This window comes from Carlito syrichta, unplaced genomic scaffold (assembly GCF_000164805.1).
Source record: "Carlito syrichta isolate Samal-C Ts95f unplaced genomic scaffold, Tarsius_syrichta-2.0.1 Scaffold303295, whole genome shotgun sequence".
Classification (NCBI taxonomy): Eukaryota; Metazoa; Chordata; class Mammalia; order Primates; family Tarsiidae; genus Carlito; species Carlito syrichta.
Window position 1 is genome coordinate 19,019 of NW_007247391.1, and position 17,905 is coordinate 36,923.

General features: G+C 42.6%; 1 protein-coding gene across 1 annotated transcript in view; it reads right to left on the minus strand.

Moving 5' to 3' along the window:
- Positions 1-327: 327 nt before the first annotated feature.
- CLCA1 (chloride channel accessory 1) overlaps positions 328-17,905 on the minus strand; it is a 37,014-nt gene continuing 19,436 nt past the window's right edge. Inside the window, exons 7-15 of the mRNA XM_008058319.1 lie at positions 16,500-16,718; positions 15,431-15,658; positions 11,351-11,525; positions 8,748-8,854; positions 6,335-6,550; positions 5,571-5,832; positions 4,020-4,190; positions 1,600-1,839; positions 328-776 (exon numbers count right to left, since the gene is read on the minus strand). Of these exons, the coding sequence (XP_008056510.1) occupies positions 379-776; positions 1,600-1,839; positions 4,020-4,190; positions 5,571-5,832; positions 6,335-6,550; positions 8,748-8,854; positions 11,351-11,525; positions 15,431-15,658; positions 16,500-16,718 (2,016 nt within the window). The 3' untranslated portion in view covers positions 328-378. The remainder of the gene's footprint in view (positions 777-1,599; positions 1,840-4,019; positions 4,191-5,570; positions 5,833-6,334; positions 6,551-8,747; positions 8,855-11,350; positions 11,526-15,430; positions 15,659-16,499; positions 16,719-17,905) is intronic.

The following is a 17,905-nucleotide window of genomic DNA, read 5'->3' on the forward strand; positions in this document are numbered from 1 at the left end:
CCATGCCTTTTCTATTTAAATAATTTGTTTTGAGCATTTCTGGCATGCTCCACCAAAATAAACCAAACACATTTTAGTAACTCTATTCATTAACTACAATTGCCTGTCCTTTATAACCAGCAAGGTTCCTTAAGTGAATAAAAATGTACTTCTATTCATTGATACACACACTGCTTCCTTCTGGTATTCAGAATCATTAATAAAAAACAGAGCAATGATTAAATTTTAGATTTGAACGGATAGTTTTTATACATACATACCCAACTATTTAGGATTTTATTTCATTGTATCATTCTCTACAGTAAGTCTAATACAATTTAGACAAACTTTATAATCAAAAGAAGAATGAATGATTTATTTTATTTCTCTAATGAAAACTCAGTTCAGGGCTACCGACAGCTGTAGTTCTCCTAACCACTTCCACATAATTTTTAAAATGTGAATACCAGGAATTGTGCTGTTGATATTAATATCAGGACAAGGAACAGAAGTGTCATCAGGTTGAGGTGTCTCTGGAGGGGTCTGTGGAGGAATAAACAAAGATACTTGTGCAATGTTAGATATTTCGGATCTCAGATTGACCTTATCAACAGCCTGAACAGCAATGAAGAGATCTGTGCCATTTTCAAAAGTGATGTTTTCTGGTTTAAACACAAAGATTTCCTCAGAGTTGGCTTCCTTCGGGATAAGATGTGTAGTATTCACTTGAAGAGAATCATCGAACTTGTCTCTGAGATCAAGAATACTTGTACTTATTCGGATGATATACTTGTGAGCTAAAAAGACAAAAAGGATGTGATTTGCAATTCTCAGATCTTAAAGAAGCTTCTTAAGCAGTAGAGCTAAAAAGAATCTTAAACTTTAAATGTCTACTAGAAATTATATCACCGTCCCATAAATTTCCTGAATAAATGGAATTGATGGTCCATATTTACAAGGGTGAGTATTTCTTTTACATTCGTGTTTGTATATCCTGACATAGTGACACATGTAAAACTTAATTGGTATGACTTAAAGCCTTGGCCAGCATTTCTAGGCATAGCATCTGACTGAGAGAAGAGATTGCTTAATTATTTTATTATTTTGCTATTTATAGAAGGATTTTTGTATCAGTGCTTCTCACGCTTTAACATGCCTACAAATCACCCAGGGATCTTAAACACAGACTCTGATTCAGCAAGTCTGGGTTGGGGCCTGAGGCTCTGCATTTCTAACAAGTGCTCACGGGATGCCTGTGCTGCAGTTCACAGATCAGACTTTGAGAGATAAAGTCTTGGGACCTGAGGTTCCTTCCAAAGGACAGCTGTGCTCTGGATAACTTCGCTCTCTTCCCAGTGCTTCCCCAGGAGTCACTATGGAAAATGGGGTTTATCAAAGGACAGTTTGGCAGGATTTCATGGGGGGAAAAAACGAAGTTTTTCTTTCCTGGCTGAAACCTCTTGTTCCCAGATATGCCAGCTTTCCAGATTTCAAACCTCTCTTCTTTACCTTTCATTTCAGAGGACAGCACCCTCATGTATCATGACACGCCTGCCAGCCTCCCCACCTTCTGCTTAGCTGGTAAACCCCTTGACATGATTCACATCACATCCAGCTTACCTGTTCCGTGATCATAATCGTCCCCAGGGGCGGTCCATGTCAGGTTGATGAGATTGCCCCCTTGGATTTTCGCCTTCAGGTTGGTGATTTTGCAAGGTGGGAAGAGATCGGGAATGGGAGCCTTTGGGATATCAGAGGCCACAAATGAACCCCCAGAGGTTGTTCTGCTGAAACACACCTGCTTGTCTGGAAGATCATTCTTCTGAATTTCAGGTCTTGGTGGATTCCATTTTATTTTACCTGCGTGAAAAAAAATTACTCAAAACATGGTAAGCAGCACCACTAAAAGTGTATGCCTCCTTTTGTTTTCTTATTGGATCACTCTCTCCTACTCTCTTCTGCTTCTTTCCTCCCATACACAAAATTTATTTAAAATGTTTGGTGACAAGATCCCAGAATAGCTTACATCAGAGGGAAAATAACAAAGACAAAATGATGGTTCTCTATCTCAGATATTTCCTAGATTTCTAGTGGGATGATCTTTTGGGATTTATTTTCATGACCTTTGTCCTGAAAATGCTTGTTTTCCCATCTTTTTGCCTATCCTGATCTTACCCTTCCACTAGGTCAGTTTAAATACTACTTCTGTTTTCTCTTCCACCTAGGTAATACTGTGACTTTCATTACCTTTTCTATTTAATCATCTGAGCCTTCAAGAATTGCCTTGATTGTTTATTCTGTGCATACTTCTTTCACTTTCTCTGTGTTTGTAGGTTGTTTTTTTTTATTAGATCTCATTTTTTCATGAAATGTTTTATGTTAGGGGTTCCAGAATTTTGTGCTCTTGAAAGACTCTTGATTTTCTCAGTGACTGCTTGGGAACCCAGTTCTTGAAGCAATCCCAATTTCCTTCACATTCTTGTTGGAAGGTTGTATAAAAGTAATCCTGGAATTCAAAAATGCCTTGGTCTGCTCAGTCTGTGGAGTTCTTAAACTCCCTTTTCTTTTTTTTTAATCCCCCCCACTCTCTTCTCAATAAAAATACTCCATAATACCCTAACAGGGTATTACTTAGAAATTGCTTTCTCATAAACTCTCTTTGACCTACAAAATTTCTATCTGTAAAGACAGATTAGTCTTCACACCCATTAATCAGGTCTTGGGCAGAGATGAAGTGGATGCTTTGGAAGGTTCAGGGTCAGTGTTCAATTCACCAATAGAGACTGCCTCTCTTGATTTTAAGACTCATTAAGGGGCAGAGAGAAGGACATGGCTTTCTAGTGCTAGGCCAGGCATTACCACTATAGGACCAATAACCTCTCTAATCTCTGTTTTCCCATCAGTGAAATGGGATATTTAGGAGAATGAAACATACCGCTGTAAGTAAAACTCTATGATAAAGCTAGGCATGGCTACTAAACCAGTCCCCTCCTGCCTTCTTCTCTGAACTCAAAAAGCAACGGCATCTTTTAAAGCACTTTTTCCCTATGATCACTTTTGCAAGAGGGAATACCATGTGTCTCAGAATCCCCTCTTCGCTAAGCACACACCCAAGGAAAGAGGACAATGGGAAGCTTCTTGGAGTTGTTGTTCTCCTTACTACATACCAGCATTAGGAAAAGGCCTGCCCAGGACAGAGCGAAGACTGCTGGAAAACAAGTCCCAGAACCCATCAGGACTCGGGGCTGGTCTTAAATCCTGCTTTAGTCCAGGACAAGTGTTTGTAACCAAGAGTGATATGAGATTGTTTCATGGACACAATTTTTTCCTACCTGTTTACATGTGGACTCAGTGTACTGGCCAGAATTTGCCTTGCCTACTATTCTCCCTGGTCTGAGTGGGAAGAGAAAAGGGGAAAGAGAGACCGTGGACTCATGACAATGTCCTTGATGTGGATAACAAGCCCTAAATTATTATTTTGTATTCTGTGGCTATGCTTCTTTTTAGAATGAATTAGAAATGTTTCAGTGGAAAGAGCTTCATTAAAAAATGCTTTAAAAGTAATAAAATACTTATGGAACTCTATTTGCCAGTGACAGTCTATTAGATGCATTTATTTGTTTATTCTTCCTGACCATCCTATGAGGTAGTTACCATGATTATCCTTATTTTATAACAGGTACATGAAACACAAAGAGATGACCCGGAATCCTTTATTTGGTAGAGGGCTGGGCTTTGAACTGATGCAGTTCTATTTCTATGTTCTATTTAGTGGTTTTCAACTGGAGGCTATTTTGGAGACACTACATGATGTTTGGGAATATTTTTGTTGTCATGACTGTTGACATCTAGTGAATAGAGGTTAGGAATGCTGAGAAACATCCCACAATGCACAGAGGATTGTCTGGTTCAAAATGTTGACAGTACCAGGATGGAGAAACCCTGATTTAATCATGCACCATTCTGCCCACAGGCTTAATGGTTTCCTCTTGAAACCAAGCCTTTTTCTCAAGCCAGGTGTGTTGTTAAAGATTACTTACCATTCTCAATCCAGCCAGGTATGTACATGGCTCCATTCTGCTGGGGTATCGCTCTCCCTCTGGCTGCATTAATTCCTCCAAGAGCCCATACTTTGACACTGTATCTACCATTTGTATCATAAGCTGTAAAATACCTTGAGTAAACACCGTCATCCTTAGTAGCATCAGCACCTTGATAGAGAAATGATAAGAAATGAATGAATATCTTAAAAGTAACAGAGCAATTGTATATTTCCAACTAATAAGTGAGTTAGGTATTTTCAAAGCAAAGAAAAATTGAGCATTATTTCCAAGAAACCTTAAGATGTGAGTGCAAGGATGAAGCCTACTTCTTTTACCTTATGTGTGTGTATGTGTGTGTGTGTGTGTGTGTGTGTGTGTGTGTGTGTGTGTGTGTGTAGTGTTATGTGGACAGCTTGTCTTCTTGAATCGTTGTCTTTCTTTTTGAAGTCTGAGATCATGTTCTGTCTCTGTTACACCCGACATAGTACTAAGTAACTACTCAATAAGTATCTGTTGAACTGAATTGAATTGTTGATGTGACTGGGAGAAAACATGTTGTATGCTTGTTTAATAACATTTATGAGTTCTACCAGAGTAGATTTACATAGCAAGTAGATTGCCTGAGCCTGTGGATTCAAGACCAGCCCAGGCAACTTGGCGAGACCTTGTCTCTACAATAAAATAAAAAATTAGCCAGGCGTGGTATCACGTGCCTGTAGTTCTGGCTACTTGGAAGGCTGAGGCAGAAGGATTGTTGGAGCCCAGCAGGTCGACGCTGGGGTGGCCATGAGCATGCCACTGCACTACAGCCAGGGTGACAGAATGAGACTCCAACTCAAAAAAAGAAAATTCATTTACAAAATTCATTCTAATAAAATTACTTGCATCACAGTAAGCAGATATGTTTTATTCTAAGAAGGAAAGGAATACTCTTTCTCTCCCTGGTATATTTCTTAAATTCAAGAATAATTGGCAGAATTTTCATTTTGGGGGCAAGTTAACGAGTCTGCATAGATAGAGAGAACTGTGCTTGAATCCACCTCTGCTGCTTTCTAAATATGGAAGCCTCAGGTTCTTTACCTGTAACTGTGTTATATGTAGGGATAATAATATTTCAAAAGTGTGTGAAGATAAAAACAAAGATATATATGTCTTTGTATATATATCTTTGTGTGTGTATATTCACACACACAAATTCTCTCTCTACCTATCTATCTATCCATCCACACACATAAAGCACCTAACACAAAATAGCTATTCATTTTCTTCTTCTTTTTTAGGGAGCGTGGAATATCTTCTGACAACTCTCTGGAGACCCTAAGCTTTGGAGCTTGATCCACTAATGTGTTGTGGGCTTTGCAGAAGCCCTCCTTATGTCTCCCAGCATTTTGAAATATAGGAATTGTAGGGAAATGAAGAACTCTCCCAACCAGACACCCAGTGCTGGACTCCCTGCATCTAACCACCCTCACCACAGCATGCCCTCATACCAATCCCTAGTTATTTCTTAGAAAAAGACATTTTCCCCCCAATTTCTCAGGTGATTACCTGCTCCATTGTCCAGTAACTCCAAGGTAACTGTTTTTCCATTCACTGATTCAATCAAGGCTGTGACACTGGCCCTGAGAATTGGTGAGGCTCCTTGACGAATATTTGCATAAACTGTCATGGGGCTAGGGAATTTGCCTGTGTCCTTGTTCATTTTGGAAGTCACTGTAATTGGAGGTAGGGTCGCACTGGATGCACGGGAGGTGACAGTCAGGGTCAAGGTTTGTGAGCTTGCTTGCAGACTATAAGTCCAAGTGCCAACCTGACCAAAGCAAATGCAGACATTTCTAATTAATAACTGTAGGTAACACATACCTGACCTCAATGTCACATATAGGAAGAGCCTCTGATACAAGCATGTGGTAAGCATGTCTAAGAAGAGGTGGGATTTTCTGAAACTCTGTCAACCAAGGGGAACTTCAATGTGTTTGGACTAACTATATGGTTCATGAACTACTGCTCCCGGCCATGCCTTGGCTTTTCAAGAGATGAGTTTCTGAGGTGGAGGAAATAGTTTTTATGATCCTGACTGCTATGTAATTTGAAGGTTCTCCCTTTAGGACCTGGAAAAATATTACGTATTTTCCTTCTTTTTATTTGCTGGAATATTGAGTGACTCTCATTGGGGGGCGATTTTTTCCTTGTTCTCTCTTTAATTCAACACTGTCTTTCCTTTAGCAACCTCGAAAGCCACAATCATTTTGTAAAATCTTTATTTTATCATAAGAAGGAAATTATGAGAAGGAAAAAAGCTGAGCCCATACCTTGGCAGTGCCCGGGATTTGGAGGTAGGCTATTTTGGTGCCTGTGTCCACAACAAAGCCATCTTGTTTCTTTCCACTGGGATCCCAGAGAAAGATCTGGGGAGGCTGTGTCGTCCAGGTGACAAGAAACAAAGTGTCGTTTCCCACTGTGCTGTCCACAATCACCGTACCATTCATCCACTGATCTTTCTGGAGAGTTAATCCCTTGCTTTCAAGCTGTTAAGAAAAACAACTCTTTACTTTCTGGAGAATACAGCTTCCATCATGTGACCTTTCTCCTTCTGCCCTGACTTCCAAGTGCTCCATTAAAAAACCTTCGGGGATGCCTGAGACCTCGATTTGGTGCTAGGACCTAGTATGATCCAATTCTAAATTACCTTTCCCGGCTGAGCTTCTGCAGTTTTCCTTTCTCCACTCAAACAAGACCGCTTCCCCCAGACAATCTTAGGGTTCGAGACCCGCCTGGGCAGCGAGACCTCATCTCTACAATAAATCTAAAAATCAGCCGGGCGTGGTAGCGCGTGCGTGTAATTCCGGCTACTTGGAAGGCTGAGGCGAAAGGATCGCAGGAGCCCAGCAGGTTGAGGCTGCGGTGGCCGGGAGCGGCCACTGCGCTCCAGTCTGGGCGACTGAGTGAGACTCTGACTCAAAAAAAAACAAACACAAAAAGGAATCCTTGACTCTGACTTTATCACACCCTTCACTTTTCTTAGAAGGCTGTATATTTATCTTCTCCATGTGTCTAAGCTTTCTCAGTCCTCACCATTTATCTAAGCCTTACTTATGCTTCAAAATTCAGTTCAAATATTGCTTTCTCCATGACACTTTCTCTGATGTCCATCTCACTTACCAGTTGCCAATAACCTCTCCTTCCTCTGAACTCCCATAGGATTTTGTTTCTATCAGTCCTTGGACATTCATCACCTTGTGCTTTACCTGATACTTATTGGTGTATACAGCTCCTCTTACCTACTAGACTATACACCCTTAAGGGGACTGCCTGTGACTTATGTTTTGCGTACATGTGGATGGTTTGAGTTGCCAGGTCAAGTATTGTTGCAGTTCCCATGAAGACAAGTGAAACAAGCTGAGGCTGATGTGTTGTAGGTAGAAGAATGAAGGCACTGCTGCACAGGGATTGAGGTGGAGGAGGATTAACAAGGCCTTTGTAGAGAATGTGACTCTGAGGATTATCTCCTAGGTAGCCATTAATTGCTTAAAAGTTGGCATCTGTCAGAAGACGGACCGGTCTAGGCGTGGAGCCAGATTTCCACGGGTAGATACAATTTTGGTTGTGGAGAAAGCCAACGGCTCTCAGATCTGGTTCCTGCAGCAGTTGATAAACGAGTCCTGTTCATTCTCCATCTCTCTCCCTGGGACATTTCTCAAATACAAAAATAATGGACACACATGTCCTAACTGTGAACTTGTCCTTTTGTCTGTTTGATGACTTTTCTAAGATACATTCCTCTCTTTTCCAAACCAGGCCCTTGAGTTTAATTTTCTAAATCTGAACTGTAATAACCCAGATGGGTATAACTACTGTCTTCTTAGACTGAATAAATGCTACCTCAGTAGACCAGAAGCCTATTGTTTTGAAGTCTGTCATTATTAGACTTTGACACGACAGTACTCCTTGACCTTTACCCAGACTTTCATAATGAAAGTCCAATTCACACTGGCATGGATGTTCATCATTCACTCTCTCTAGTTTAAAAATGAGTGCAATTTCTGCAACTACTGGAAAAAAGCGTTTAAAAATACCTTTGTCCTTTTAAAAATAGTCCCAAGACTTGTGAAAGGTAATTTGGTTTGCTTGAAATTTTAGAGTCAGATAGGTCCATGGAAGTTTCCTGTCTCATTCAGGGTGAAGAAACAGAGGCCCAGAGACATCACAGAGTTAATGGCAGACCCAGGACTAAGATCCAGTTGTCTGGACTGACACAACTGACTTTTCACAGTACAAAGCACTTTCTATTCATTATATGAAAATCCTGGCAAATATCAGGGACTTGATGTAATGGAAAAACAGAGCAAGTAATCTCTGAACACCTGTCCCAGGAAATTACGATTGAGGTGATCTACTCTGAAGATACTTCTGAGCCAAATATATTGCTGTGGATGCTTTTTAACAGATGTTAAAAAATAATTCTTGGACCCACTATATTTTCTGTTACTGGTTTCTATGAGGAAGTCACTTAATATTGTTTTCAAATAAGTAAGCACTAATTGCCTTGTTTAAATGAGTGGTGTGGCGTTTTAGGAATCATATCTAATATCAGGCTGAAACTGCAATTTTAGTTTTAATTCACTACTAGAATAATGTAAAACTTAAAACATTTAACCAATTAATTCTCCATTATGGCTATGAGTATGTGCAAGTACAAAAAAACCAAAGGGTAAGAATCCCAACCTGGATGGAGCGCTGAGAGAGAGCACCATTTCCTGATGAAAGGGCCCCGAAGGCATCAATAAGCCCGTTGTTCTGAACTTGATCTGAAGCATATGTCTGTAAACCTCCTAAAATGCAATGACATCAGAAGTTATTTTCCAGAAAGCAAGTACTTGCAACATTTTAGTTGTTGTTAAGAGAATATACATATTACATTGTGCTATTAAAGTATACCTAGATCAACATCAAATAGATGCCTAGATTAACTCAGAAGTTGATACTAATTTTTTTTTTTTTTTGAGTCAGAACCTTACTTTTCCACCCAGGCTGGAGTGGAGTGTCACAGTTCCAGCCACTGCAGCCTCGACCTGCTGGGCTCAAGTGATCCTTCTGTCCCAGTCTTCCAGAAGCTGGGACTACAGACACGCACCACCATACCCAGTTAATTTTTTATTTTTTATTGTAGAGATGAGGTCTTGCCAAGTTGCCCCAGCTGGTTTTGAACCTCTTGGCTCAGGCAATCCTCTTGCCTCCGCCTCCCAAATTGCTGGGATTACAGGCATAAACCACTGCACCTGGCATACTAATTTTTTAATCCTAGAAAATAACAGCTCCAGTAACATCTCAGTCATCTGGCTACTTCAATTATCTGTAAAGCAGCCATGAATCTCTGATGGGCCAACATTAATTTTGCAATATCTACATTTTATATTTTTTCACTTTTATTTATTTACTTTCCTTTAGTTTAAATCTTTGAAGGGTACAGCATCACATGGATTCTGTGCCCAATGGCCTTATCAGGAAGGTTGCTTCGGAATTTTTCAAGAACCGTGCCATAATTTCCATGGACTTGAGTTACCTTTTCCCAGATGACTCTGGTTTTGTGTGATTTGCCTCCAGAAATCACCATGTTGTTCTTTATTTTGTATACATAAGCACATCTCTTGCTCAAATAGAATTCAGTTTCATCTCAGACATAAACACCTTCAATTTTGAGAAGAGTTGTGTGTTCTCTTTGGTTCCGGATAGCCTGCTTATAGTCTGCAAACAAGGCTTTGGAACACAGACATATCTGCTTTTTATCTATCTATCTATCTATCTATCTATCTATCTATCTATCTATCTATCTATCTATCTATCGAGTTGGAGTCTCACTCTGTCACCCAGGCTGGAGTGCAGGGGCACACTCACGGCCACCTCAGCCTTGATCTGCTGAGCTCAGGTGATCCTTCCGCCTCAGCCTTTCAAGTAGCTGGAACCATAGGCATGTGCCACCGTACCCAGCTGATTTTTTGATTTATTGTAGAGATGAGGTCTCGCCATCTTGCCCAGACTGGTCTCAAACCCATGGACTCAGGCAATCCTCTCGCCTTCACCTCCCAAAGTGCTGGGATTACAGGCTTGAGCCACCGTGCCCGGACATTTTATTTTTTTCTAAATGGGAAATGGGTTCAGTAAGGCAGTTGATACCCCACTCACATCCTCTTATCCAGGCAGCTTCATCTTTCCCAAGCTGGTCCAAGTGCTGCCTGCTCATGGCCTTAGCTGCCTCCTCTCCCAGAGAATTATCTTATGAAAAAGGGCTGCCCTTCCTAGAGAAATAACACGCCCTTGACCTCTGCCCTGCTCTGACAGTCCACAGCCAATGACTGATGGGGACAGTGTTGCAAATGGCCAGCCCTCCTGCCTCAAGGTGTGTCCAAGTCAGTGATGCAATTCCTTCTCCAGAACCCCCTGTGGGCTCAGCTACTCAGGCCACATCTGCACTTAGCTACTTCCCTTACCCTGTCCTGTCCTTCCCTCCGTCCTTTTCTCCTGAGAGCGCTCCCTCTGTAAATCACATGTACCCAAATCCCTGACACAGGCTCTGCTTTTCTAGGAAACCCAGCCTAGGACAGGTAGCGCTAGGATCCAGCAGTTCTGCCATTTCAGTGGCCTCAGAAGGCAACTCAGTACAATAATTGATAGACATAGCATTATTCCTCAGTGAAAAAAGAAAACAGTGTCCACTTACTCTGCTAAAGAAGCCAGGGCCATGTGAACCATATGTCTGCGTAGGGGAATTGGATGCACAGTGCATTTATGTTTTATGGAGAAACTGCCTTGCAATCCGTCTCTGGAGTGACCTTCTGAATTGTTCACCAGGCCCCTTGCCCTATCCCTATGACCCTTGAACATTTTTTCCTCAGGAACAGTTAAAGCCTTCCTTCTTTGCGTCTCACTGTACTTTCCACTGCTAATATGACACTCGTGTCATGGTATTATGTAGTTAGTGGCTTGTCATTGTTTCCCTGGGTCTCTTGGCTAGCTGCCAACTGGAAGTGTGTAGTTCCTGATAACTGATTAGATGAATATTCTTTATAAGGTGCCTGGGACGAGGGCTCTGAATCCTCACTAGTGGGCTGTGGTGGTTCTCACTTCTCCAAACCCCCACCCTGCATTCAAAGTCTTAAAATATATGGGTAGAGTCCGTTCTAATGGCCATTTGGAGATGACAGGAGCTATTTGGTCAAGTATATTTTCCCCATCTGTCCCTGTCCTCCCTTTCTCCCACTCCCCAGTTCACTGGAGCTCACAGTCCAGTGGGAGAGACAGAACATGGGAGCTCCCGGATCAGCCCTCACCCGTCATTTTGGACAGCTCCTCCAATTCTTGAGCTGCAGAGGGCCCCAGGGCAACTGTGTGGATGATGGCTCCGCTCTGTTTCACTTCATTAAAGCACCTGCTTATAGTGGAGTCCTCCCCATCGGTCAGCAGCACAATCTCAGCTCCATCGGTTGGGTATTTCTTTCTAATCACCTAAGGACATAATTCAGGGCACGTGTTATCAGGGTCAAGATGGCCAAGGTGCTTGTGTGAAAACTGTACTTACAGAGAAGGAGAGGAGACATTCCAGAGGGAATAAACAAAAGTGTCTGGGAATGGTCAAATATCTTGAAATGGTACGGTCTTAACCCACAAGGATTCATGGAACTTGACCATCATTTTTTCTCCTGGCTGGCCTGCTGCAGAGTGAGATGAGGTGGGATGCCAGTCAGCTCTAGGGACAGGCCGCACTGGGGAAGCAGCAAAGACAGTTTTTCTAGTTTCCTTCACATGATCTCCCCTTGACAGGTGTTCAGAGCCTCCAAGATGCCTTCAGAAACCATCCTCATTAAATGGAGATTGTATTGGGGGGATATTAGACCCAGGGTAGATTTTTACTTATATGATATTCACCAGTCTGACAATTCCAGCTGTTTATGGCTGGCATTAGTTCTGATTGCCCATTAACCAGGTCACATGAGTTGCTAGCATTTTTAACAGCCCTTCTGGTTAAGGCAAAACATTTTGTTTCTATTAATCCCAGTTCCTAGTTGTTCTGTGACACCTGTGTCTCGGTTATTCCTGGTAGACTCAGATTAAATACATTTTTACGTAGTGTAGAGAAGATACTTCTTCTGCCATTGTTGAATAAGATTATTTTGGGAGGAAAATTAGATAAAAGAGTAGTGTTATCAATTTAGAAGAGAAAACAGGAATCTACTCTTCCCCCCAAAAAAGAGTGGAAGAAGAGACCCAGAAGTTGGAGAAACAAGCCGTTAAGCCTGCGTAACCTTCCATCTCTGGAAGAGCATCTCAGGGAAGGTATCTTAAGGGTAAACGGAAAGCCGAGGACAGAGGAGGCTTCCACCCCACTTCCTGCTTCAGCTCTGAAAGGAGGTTGCCACCTAAGTAGCCTTTGTGGACATGGGATGAGAGCAGAACCGTGACTGTCGGTGGTGTTGTGTCAAGGAGCCCAGAGCCCAGCAGCCTGACAGCTATGGTCTTCGCCTTGGTTTGACACAGCTGCTGGACTGGAGATGCCCAATTTGGATTCCCTCGTCTCACTCCCCATAAGCGCTGTGTGCCATGAAACAAAAGCAGAAATTCCTATATACCCCATTGGGGAGACAGAAGGCAGCTGAGTTGAGAGTTGGCAGGTGAGAGAAACAGGCAATCCTACCACAGAGGCTGAGGCTGTTGGGAGGCTGGATGGAGGACGTGGGGTGCTTCAGGGCTCTGCTCCAAGTGAGAGCCAGGGTGGAGCTGAGTCAGTCAGGGAGGACCACTGGGCCCTGTTCAAGCCAAGAGAACAAGCTGAAGTCCCGTGGCCGCAGCAGTCACCACTGCGAGGAGGCCAGGAAAGACCTGATGAGGGTCCTGCAACAGGTACCAGCAGGGTCTGGAGGAGAGTGTTGGATCCAAGGTCTTTTGCCTCATCACCCTGAAGTCACACAAGCTCCTCCCACCCCACACCCAGACTCCATTGGGGAGGAGGGGCATCCTACATTCCAACATATAGCTCATTCTCTTGCCCATCTGAATGGGAAACAAAGAAACAGAAGGTCTCTCTTCACCACCATGCCACCTGGCATTAGCCATTTCCCCCAGGGGTTTTGCATAGCAGCAGTTTGGTACAGCACATTAGAGAGTTCATTGTCAGTTTCCCTCTCTCTCGTTTGGGTCTTTAATCAAAGCTTGGGTGGGTCGCTGAGGCCACAGAACCCAGTTGCAAATAAATGTCTGGAGAAGGGTTTTGCAGCTAACGGTCCATGCAAATAGAAACCACTTTTAGGAAACTGACCTTCGAGAAGAAATAATAGGGTCAGAGGGACAGACAGCATTTGAGGAAATGGTCAGACTCAGTGACCACATCAAACTGAGCTGGAAACTACATGTTCCTGCTGCCACTTGGGAAACTGAAACAGCTCCACTGATATGTGGTGTGCCCAATAAGCAGGCTGAGTACAGACTTATCCAAGACACTGTGAAGTTCTGAGATCCTAGGCCAGCCAGTTCCTCAATCTCCTAGTAGAAATGACCTAAGCTGGGCAGAGTGGCTCAGACCTGGAATCCCAGCACTTTGGGAGGCAGAGTCGAGAGGATTGCCTGAAGTCAGAGGTGTGAGACCAGCCTGGGCAACTTGGCGAAACCTCGTCTCTATAATAAATCAAAAAATTAGCCCGGTGTGGTGGTGCATACCTGTAGTTCCAACTACTTGGAAAGCTAAGGTAGAAGGATTGCCTGAGCTGAGCAGGTCGAGGTTGCAGTGGCCATGAGTGTGCTACTGCACTCCAACATGGGCAACAGAGTGAGACTTCGACTCAAAAAAAAAAAAAAAAAGAAAAAGAAAGAAAGAAAAAAGAAAAAGAAACAACCTAAAAGCTAGAATATTACATTCTATATTTGGTATTTGGACCAACTAAAGTCAGGTATTATTAGTGTCTCAATGAACTCAATTCAATTTTATTTACTAAGAAGTTCCTGCAGAAATGGTATTAATATATTGTACCAGCAGCCTGGGAGGTAAGAAGACAAGTCCTATCCCTAAAGAAATTTTTCTTAGCTGGGCTTGGTGGCTCATCCTGTAATCCCACGCTTTGGGAAGCTGAGGTGAGTGAATGACCTGAGCCCGCGGGTTCGAGACCCACCTGGGTAACTTGGCGAGATCTCATCTCTACAATAAATCAAAAACTAGCCGGGCGTGGTAGTGCACGCCTGTAGTTCCAGCTACTTGGAAGGCTGAGGCGGAAGGATTACCAGAGCCCAGCAGGTCAAGGCTGTGGTGGCCAGGAGCGGCCACTGCACTCCAGTCTGGGCGACAGAGTGAGACTCCAACTCAAAAAAAAAAAAAAAATTTTTTTTCTTAATTGAAACAATGGTTAGAAAAGACAGAAGATCCTAGAAGTGATGAGATAGTTTTTTGTTTGTTTCAAAATGTCACAGAATTCATAGAGCTTTTACTCAGTTGTGAGGATAAGGGAAGCTCTCAAGAGGTATCTACCTCTTGATGTCTGTGATGGGACTTTGAACAGTAAATGTGACTTGAGATGCCAAGAAGGGAGGAGTTAGCGCTCTTGGTGAGGACTTAGCCTGGTAAAGGTGTGGAAGCTCTGAAGGACAGGTCATCCAGTTTGCTTAAACACAGGATACCTGGTAATGTTCCTGGTGCTTAAGCCTGGAAAGGCAGGTAGGGGCTGTAGCATGATCCATCTCAAATATTAGATAGAGGAATTTTTACTCAATTTTGTTGAAAATAAGGAGACATATTACCTAAGCAGACAGATGTTGTGATTGAGTGGTCAGATAAGATCTTTAGATATGACCCCAATTCAATCATAGTTATAGTTCCTATGACTTCCTGTTTCAATAAATAAGCCATTTGTTTTCTTAAAGGAAGCTCAGTATACCCAGAAGTTTGGAGTGTTCAACTGCCTTAGTTCGTAACCGTGTGGATCCTTTTATCCCCCACAGAAGATACTCTATTATATTCTTAGGCACCTTTTTTTCATAGTACTCGTTACAGTTTATGAATATACACTTATTTGTGTCATTATGTGGTTAATGTATCTATCTCCTCTAATAAGATTCTAAGCTTCATGGCAGGAGGTGTGTGTCTGTTTGGCCCTCTGGTACTTTTAGTGCCTAGCAGAGGTCTTGACTTGTAGAAGGCACACCATGAGCATTTTGAATGCAGGCCTGCTTGCAGAAAAGCACAAAAGCACGAATGAATTGGTTAACAGCTTTGGAGGCCTGCATCTTTGCATCACTTGAACCACGGCTCTACCATTGGTTATCTCATTCAGTTAGACAGTAGGCGTATATGGGAACACTGGAAATGAAATTTCTTAGGGAGCATCAATTGCAAACATTGGCAAACACAGTAGAACAATACATCTTACCGTAAATGCCGACTTAAGCCCGGAGCAGATGGACGTTCCTCCTGCGGCTGCTGTGGGTAACTTTTTGGTGAGTGTGTCCCTGTCAGTGCCACTGTTTATCTGTATGAGTTCACTTTGTACATGGGCAGCACTGTCGAATAAGACCATTCCAACCCAGGACCCCTGCTCAATCGTCTGCAGCAGGAAAAGTTTGCCTGCTTGGTTCAGTCGTTTAAGGCGGTCCCCATTCTAAATGGAGAAGCAAAAGAAAAAAGAGTCAGGTTAGGTTTAGATGAACAGGCATACCAGAACAGGTTAGAAGAAATTTGGAAGTGGCTGCCTCAATGTAGAGGAAATGACAACAAACTGACTTTGGGTAGAAAACATCTTTGGCAGTCGGGCATGGTGGCTCACGCCTGTAATCCCAGCACTTTGGGAGGCAGAGGCGAGAGGATTGCCTGAGGCCAGGGTTCCAAGACCAGCCTGGGCAACATGATGAGATCTCGTCTCTGCAATAAACCAAAAAATTAGCATGGCATGGTAGCACGCACCTGTAGTTCCAGCTAATTGGAAGACTGAAGTGAAAGGATCACCTGAGTCCAGCAGGTCGAGGCTGTGGTAGCCTCAATTGTGTCACTGCACTCTAGCCTGGGTGACAGAGTGAGACTCTGGGTAGAATTTTAGGGCTTTTATATAAACAGTAAAAGATAAAATCAGATTATATAATCATTAACATTCAATGATTTAGTAATAGTTCTAGATATGTTTATAAGACTGTAGACCTATAAAGTCTCATATACTGTCAGTGAAACATATAAGATGTTAAGATTATGTGATTCATCAGATCTTTGCTCATAAATTGAAAAGTGATTTAATTTGGCAAATGAGACAGTTTATGTGGACTCTGATGAATAGAGTTGAGACGGGTATTTCTGAAGGCGATATTAGCTGTTCTGTTGTAGCTGTTCTGTTGTAGCTGTTCTGACCCTTTGGGAGGATTTATTCCCAACCAGTTCCAAGTTGTTATCTAGATCCTATCATGTGCTTGTCCATAACCAGTCTCTAGAAGACCAAGGCTCATTGAACATACCGTCATGCTTCCAGACTTATCGAGGACTAAGCACACAATTCTCTGTCCAATCTGCAGCAATGAGAAGGTGGGCTTCGGTGGCTGGGTTGTCATAGGAGTGGTTTTCTTAAAATCCTCAGAATCACGGATTACTTCCCATGTGCTTTGGAGATTGCATCTTTGGTTTTGGAGGTTTGGGGCTTCTTTGTTGTGGTTTTGCTCTGTACAGAATTCAACCACCTGAAATTGTTGATGAAAATGATATCGATAACATTAAACTACCTGTGAAAATCTTTAATAATTTGATTGAAATATTTAAAATTCAAATTTAAAGTATTTTAATCCTCTGTCCCTCTCTCCAGTCTGCTCTGCTAATATATAACCTTGGCTCAATCCCGCAATCACTGCTGGGGAAAATCACAGAGTCATAATTCAGACTCCCTACCTCAAATCATGTTCCCAGCCTCATTGGACCTTTCATGATCCTCAGCAATCCATTTACCTGCTCTAAGTGGATTCCTTCCTACTCCTCAAATTTACCATTTCAAACCATTACTACTCAATTCAAGTCTCGTTAGCAATTTGCTCCTGGTATCATCGAACCTCTCCATCCTTACAGCCCCAAACTCCACTTCCTTTCTTCCCGCTCTCCTACCAAAACACCACATTCCAACCTTCAATGCCCAGCATTCCGGGTTTCTCCAAAATCCACAAAAGCCGGATTTCCCACCGGCTCCTCAAACTCCACGTGTTCATCATTGACTTCATGTCACCTTTCTCCAGTCTGCTCCACCTCCTCATGTCTTTCCTAACTTGATGTCATCAGTATGTATCCAGTCACCCAAATCAGGAAACTAGAAGTCTTCCCACCTTCTTCCCCTTAAAAAAATCACCAAGATCAATACATTTCACTGTCTCTCCAGTTCACCATCTTTTCTCCACTGCCCATGGAGTCTCCATCATCCAAGCTGTCACGGTCCTGCCTTCGGACTATTGCAGTCTCCATCTGACTTTTCCCTCTTGTTTCCCCTCCACTTGGTCCACCTCACAGCAGCCTGAGAGGTCTTCCCTCTTACTCCTCTACTTAAGACCCTTGTTGGTTCACAATGGTTCAACAGCCACAATCTCGACTCCTTCCCATAGCAAACAGCAATCTCTCTGATTTAGATTTTGCTCCACTTTTCATCCTCATTCTGGCTGTGAATGTTTCTAACTCCCCCCGCTGTAGCCTCTAAGTTCCCCAACATGCCAGACTTTTACATCTCTATGCCTTTGCCCATGATACCCACTTGGTCAAGAAGTTCTACTTCTGTGTTCTGTGTTGTAAATGCTACCTTCATGTTTCAGCCAAAAAGTCACTTCTAAAATGTTTTCTCATTTTCTACTCTTCTCCAAAAGAATTTTCAGTTGACCTTTTGTGGCCTCAT